Source organism: Numida meleagris, chromosome 2 (assembly GCF_002078875.1).
Source record: "Numida meleagris isolate 19003 breed g44 Domestic line chromosome 2, NumMel1.0, whole genome shotgun sequence".
Lineage (NCBI taxonomy): Eukaryota > Metazoa > Chordata > Aves > Galliformes > Numididae > Numida > Numida meleagris.
Genome location: NC_034410.1, coordinates 91,149,737 through 91,155,603, shown reverse-complemented (window position 1 = coordinate 91,155,603; position 5,867 = coordinate 91,149,737). Strand labels below are relative to the sequence as shown.

The window sequence follows — 5,867 nt, the reverse complement described above, 5'->3', positions numbered from 1 at the left end:
CAGTGGCTCAGAAGCTTTCAAGAATGTGTCCAAAGAAAACCTTGCAATTGGCATTGTTTGGCTCAGGAGAGAGCCAGAACTAAAACATCATCGCCTTATTCAAGGCAGACGAACCATGGTATATGGGAAAACTGAAAGTGGTTATGGTAGGCATAATTTCAAAATTACTGCGGTAATGTAACAGAAACTGAAAACTTGGAACTCTGAACCAAAATCAGTGCATATTTCCTTGGGAAATGTGATCAAGTTTTAAACACAAAAACCTAGATTTAAAAGTAGTTTTACACTACCTATGAAGTGCTTTCATAACTATTTTTGTGTTTCAATAGAAAAAGGTTGTCGCTGACTCAGGTTTTATTTCTTGTATTTAAACATAGCCCCGTTATATTTTGCAACTAGAAACATTACAATCATGCCAATGCACAAGGAGGAACCAGTAAATGCAACTCAGTAAAAAACAAAACCAGAAACTCATTCATTCAACAAACGGCTTAGCAAAACGCCAAAGCAAACACCAATCACAAAAACATACAAAAATGTTAAATATAAAATTGGCTTAGGTTTTAGCCATCTGAGGTATCATAAGCAACACAGATAAGTTTTTTTTAAAGAATATATGATTTTAATTGACTTTGTCCCTTTAATGATAAATTTACAATGAAAATGACATGTCCACCATAATTTCGAAATACAACATAGCTACCACTGATTTGCTGCAAATGCCTTTGCATTGTATTTGTTTGTGGCAGAGGAGTAAATCTGATAAAAATAAATTCTTATACACATCCACTCTTGTGGGTTTAATAACAAGATGAAATATTTAAATAAATGAATTTAAAATCATATCAAAGAATATAAACATCCCTCCTGGATCTCCTCATGCAAGAATGTCCTCGGCACACTGTCATAAAGTGAAGACAGGAGATTTATTTGATGAGAATGAGGCAAAAGTATGCATTTGATGCTGGCCTGGTATTTTTCCACTTGTCAACTGGAGTAATAACTTTTCCTAACCTCCAGTACTGATCGCATTCCACCCCCACAACTCTGAGGCCATTTGTGTTGGGAAGAACACACATGGCTGATAAATACATGGCACCTACGCAACTTCTGGTGAATTTGCTGATCCTCTGAGGCCCCTCTCCCAAATGCTGTCAAAGACACTAGGGGCAGCTGTTCATATACTTGCCATGGACAGGTCAAGTGGAGGTGGTCTTATTTAATTTGGAAGAGTTTGCTCCGCCATCTCTTTGAGCTCTCACAATGTGTACTCAAGCATTGGTGAAAAAATACATGAAATAAATATCAGCTAAAAACACCCAAACCACGTTTGGTAATGCAAAGAAAGGATCTATTTTAGGGTCCGGTCAGTTAAGATATTCAGAGCTTCCACTGTTGCTTCTAGAAATGTCAGGGCAATTCAGAAATGTCAGTTCCTTTACTGGTTTCCAGATTGTAACTGAAGGATCATGTAGCTCTTTCTCTCTTTTTTTTCTCTCTTTAATAGGTCTATAAAGATCAGTTGGAAAGTGTAGACAACAATTGTTCACTGGTTAGCTTTACTTAGAGCTACAGGGTATATATGTGCTTTGTTTTGCCTTATTGATCAATCTAGCTTACATTTTTAGCGCATACAAATAAAAATCAGAAAAAAAAAAGTCGATGAAAAACACGAACAACACAAAACAAAGAAGATTCCAATCGTGCAAATTTTGCTTCACTGGATAAAGCACTTCTTGACACAGTAATGTCCAGAATACCCCTCCCCCAGAAAAATACAGGATTGAGACTGAAGCCATACTTTTTTTTTTTCCTTTTTTTTTTTTCTTTTTTTTTTTCCTTAAGGCTATACAACACAAATAAATAAAGCATGGAAAGAAAACCTCATTGGGCTGAACACTTCATTCTTCTGGCTCTGGAGTGAGCCTCTGACAAAGCGATTGCGTGGTCCGAGTTATTTGGCTCATTGGAACAAGAAGAGAAAGAAAAGGGGAAAAAATGAACGAGAGGAAAAAAAAATAATAAAAAAGAAGAAAGTCAATGATCCCAACAATAAAATCCGAAATTGACTTTACAATCACAGGTACAAATTGCTCAGGTCGATAATTTCATTTCTCCTAAAGATCACTGTCGTCTAAAACTAATTAGAGGCGCAGGTTCCCGAGGAATTGTCAATATTCAAAGCAAATGTTGGAGTTTAGAAGGTTATCGTTCTTCTACTGTGACAGTCTGACGGGGTGACTGGAAATATTGTCATGTGCTGCCAAGTTCAGGGTGTTGTTAACTGAATTCTTGCTCCAGCTCATCAATCTGTCTCCTATTTGGCCTTCTTTTATAGTGGAAAGACTAAGAAGCCAGAAAAGGTTGAATATTTCCACCCTCCCATGAGGTTACCCCTTTCCAGTTTGAGATGCACTTTGTCTTCTCTTTCCATGAGGAGCAAGACCCCGTTGCTGGCTGCTTCTCTGGTGACGTCCTGATCCCCTGCAAAAGCTGAAATCACTGGGTAGCCGTTTTGCATTAAACTTACCTAGAAAGTGCAAAGAGAGAGAATCTGAGTTTTGTCAATAGCCTCAGTGACTTGCTTTCCCTGTGCACTTCATTAAACTTTGGCACAGATTAGAGATAGAGATGAGCTATGTGAAGGCAATGCACGATTTTTCTCATGTATGCAGAACCTTTTATCTAAAATAATCTGCAGCCTTATTCTTTATCTGATGGGTTTATAAATGGGGGGGCGGGGGGGAGAGGAGGGAAGTAGGGATGAGTATTAAAAAAAAAGCAAGACAGCATCTTACTTAGATCACAACCCACCTGGATTGTTTGTCTGTTATAGACCTTGACCACGTGGAAACTGAAACTATATATCCCTTTCCTTGGTGCTACAAATATACTGGAAGCAAGATCAAAATGGTTGCCAATATTAACTAATACCTGGAAAGTAAACAAAGGAAAAAGATAGGGAGAGAGACAGAGAGAGAAGAGAGAAAGAAATCAGACCTCGCCTTAGCAAAGTGCCAGAGACAATCTGACATGAGCTCCATGACCGATATAAAGCCTACTTGGAATGGTATTTGCAGCACAATTAAAAGTGCACTGCAGGGGAAAGGAGTCAAGTTACAGAGGCATTAAAAAAGCGACGCGGCTCATAAATGATTTAGTTACGCTGTGATGAGCTCCTAAGCCCGTTAGATTAAGTGCAAATGTCCACACTGTGCTGCCAACGAGGCAAAGGTGGCAGGAGGTGGCGGTGGCAGGGAGGTGAGGTGAAATAAACACAACTGGAACTTAGCAGATCATGAAGCAAATACAGGTTTTTTAGCCTATACTGCTGAAGCCAGGACTGCCCTCGTGTTTAAAAGCGTATACAACTGAAATGGGGCTGCGATATTGCTCAGGAAGAGAGAAGGAGAGAGGACCCTCAGCACCAGGAACATTTGTCTGAACATCCATCTGCCTCTCGTGCTTTCCATCCCTCTGCAATCACCCCGGGCACTGGGGTGAGCCCACTCCTCTTCCTCAGCAACAATCTGAATTTCCCTTTTTTTTTTTTTCAATGGCTTTAAAAAAAGTAAAATGAAATAAAATAAAATAAAATAAAAAGAAAGGGAAAAAAAAGGGAAGAGCTGAGTCCTCTGGCAGAGGCTGGAATAGAAAAAAAAATAACAACAAAAAACCCACCACGTTCCCGTGGCAGAGGCTCCCGTGGGGTGAGCCCGTGGCGGCAGCTGAGCCGCGCCCCGCACCCGCCCGGCCCCGCCGCCGTCACCGTTTCCTGAGCGGCTCCACTCGGCTTTGCGGGCTGCAATCCCGGTATTGACGGGGAAAAATATAAAGGAGAAAAAAAGAAAGAAGAAAAAAAAAAGCCCTGCGAGGGGCCAAACCCTATTGTTTCCAAGAAGCAGGAGGGAGGACATTAATCCGTTATTGTGGGAACCGAGGGAGGAACGCTTTAAAACTCCCAGCTAAGCACTGCGGGGTGAAGTATCTACAGTGTGCTATATACACGAAGCTCTTTTTTCCTTCTCTGCCGATCCGACTTTAGGAAATTTTGCACACAAGGAATAGCACTGCGAACTCATCAAGGAGGGACAGGTACGCAGGTGAAAGACGGGCGGGCAGACAGGTTAAAAAAACAGGGAAAACAGTGCGTGCGCGCATTTCGGATGACCCCGCAATATTGCTTCAGAAGTCAGGAGAAATAATAATTAAAAAAAAAAAAAGTTAAAAAAAATCAAAACAATTTAAGAAGAGAATTTAATGGCAAAACCCAAGCGGAACGGCGGGGCAGGGCAGGGCACGGCGGCAGCTCGGGACGCCCCATGCAGAACCCGGCGTGTGCCGCGCGGGGCAGCCCCGCTCCCCGCCCGCAGGGACACGGTTCGCTAGCGCGGGGAACCCCTTCAGCCCGCCCTCCCCGCTGCCATACGCGCTCGGCACCGGCAGATGTGGCGTTTCCCCCGCCCGTAAATCTCCGTCCTCCCTCCGCCCTGCAAATGGCCATCTCCCGAGAAGGACGCGCTCCCGTCCCGCCTGCCCGCAGCGATCCTCGGGGGTGCCGAGGCACCAGGTGGCACGTTAGAGTACTCCGTCAGCCACGGGACCGCCACCACCCCAGAAAGCCCCGCATGCACCCCAGAGAACGTCCTGAACTCTCTTCGGGGAGTTTAGCCGCGGGGTGGTTACTAGCGGATGGCGGGGAGGAGAGCGAGAGGAAAGATGTAAAGTGTAACCACGGGGCGAGGGGATGCCGGCGCGGGAGCAACACGGACGAAGCGGGCGGCGGCTGACCTGGTCGAAGTAGATGGTCATGGTGCGGTTGCTCATCTCGGAGGGCTCGTGGTTGGTGCTGCGGGTGGCCGAGAAGGCCACCTTGGCGCTGCCCGAGCGCACAGAGATCCCCAGGGAGGAGGTGATGGCGCCGTCGGCCGAGGGGCTGGAGTCGCACACCACCAGGCACTTCCCCTCCAGGACGATGGGCTCCGTGTCGTTCTGCGCCCGCACCGGGCACCCGGCGGGCAGCAGCAGCAGCAGCAGCGGCAGCGCCGCCGCCAGGCAGCAGCAGCAGCCGCCCGCCGCCTCGGGCAGCGCCCCCCGCCGCCGCCGCCCCATGCCCCGCGCCGGACCACCGCCTCTCGGGCTCTCCGCCGCCGGGCGGGCGCGGGGAGGCGGAGGGGGCTGCGCGCCTGCTGCTGCCGCGGCGCCCCGCGGCCAGCGCTCGGCGGGACGGTGGCTGGGAGGCGGCGGGGCCGCGCCTTCCTCCCTTCTCCTCCTCCTCCTCCTCCTGCTCCTCCGCGCGGGGCTTCCTCAGAGGGCGGGCGGCGCGCAGCCTGGCGGGGTAAGGGCGGCGGTGAGGCGGCGGCCGGGAGCCGGGCACCGCGCAGCCCGGCGGCACCCCCGCCCCGCCCTACAGCCGGCACAGGCACAACAGGTCCGGGGGAGACCGCCCTGCCGCCGCCTCCTCTTCTCCCTTTCCCCGTCGCCCAGCAGCTCCGCAGCCACCTGGAGGCGGGGGCAGCGCCGCACCCGTCGGGTCACACCGGGAGGACCCTCCCAGCCCCGCGCTGTGTCCCCTCGGGCTCCCAGTGATCCCTCTGTCCCCTCCATCCCCAAGGCTCGCAGCGCTGCCCGACCGCGCTCCGGGAGCCGCCGCCGCCCTCCTCCTGCGCTCGGGAACCCCCTGTACTTCCCGACTCTTCGTCCCCACCCCGGGCTGTCCCCGTTACCACGGACCCCAGAGGCTCCCAAAACTCTCGGGAAGGCGGCGGGAGGCTCGGACACCCCCGCTCCCAAACCGGCACGCAGAAAACACCGCGAGAAGCGAAACCTCCTCAGCCGGCGTCTCCCTGGGAAGTTGCCGCTCAGTT

The 5,867-nt window shown here is 49.5% G+C and overlaps 1 protein-coding gene across 1 annotated transcript; it reads right to left on the bottom strand.

The window, feature by feature from the left end:
- Nucleotides 348–5,112, bottom strand: CBLN2 (cerebellin 2 precursor). Its single transcript, XM_021389300.1, has 3 exons — nucleotides 4,792–5,112; nucleotides 2,815–2,934; nucleotides 348–2,530 (listed from the first exon to the last, which is right to left on the bottom strand). The coding sequence occupies exons 1-3, from the start codon at nucleotides 5,110–5,112 to the stop codon at nucleotides 2,333–2,335; spliced, it is 639 nt and encodes a 212-aa protein (XP_021244975.1). The 3' UTR covers nucleotides 348–2,332.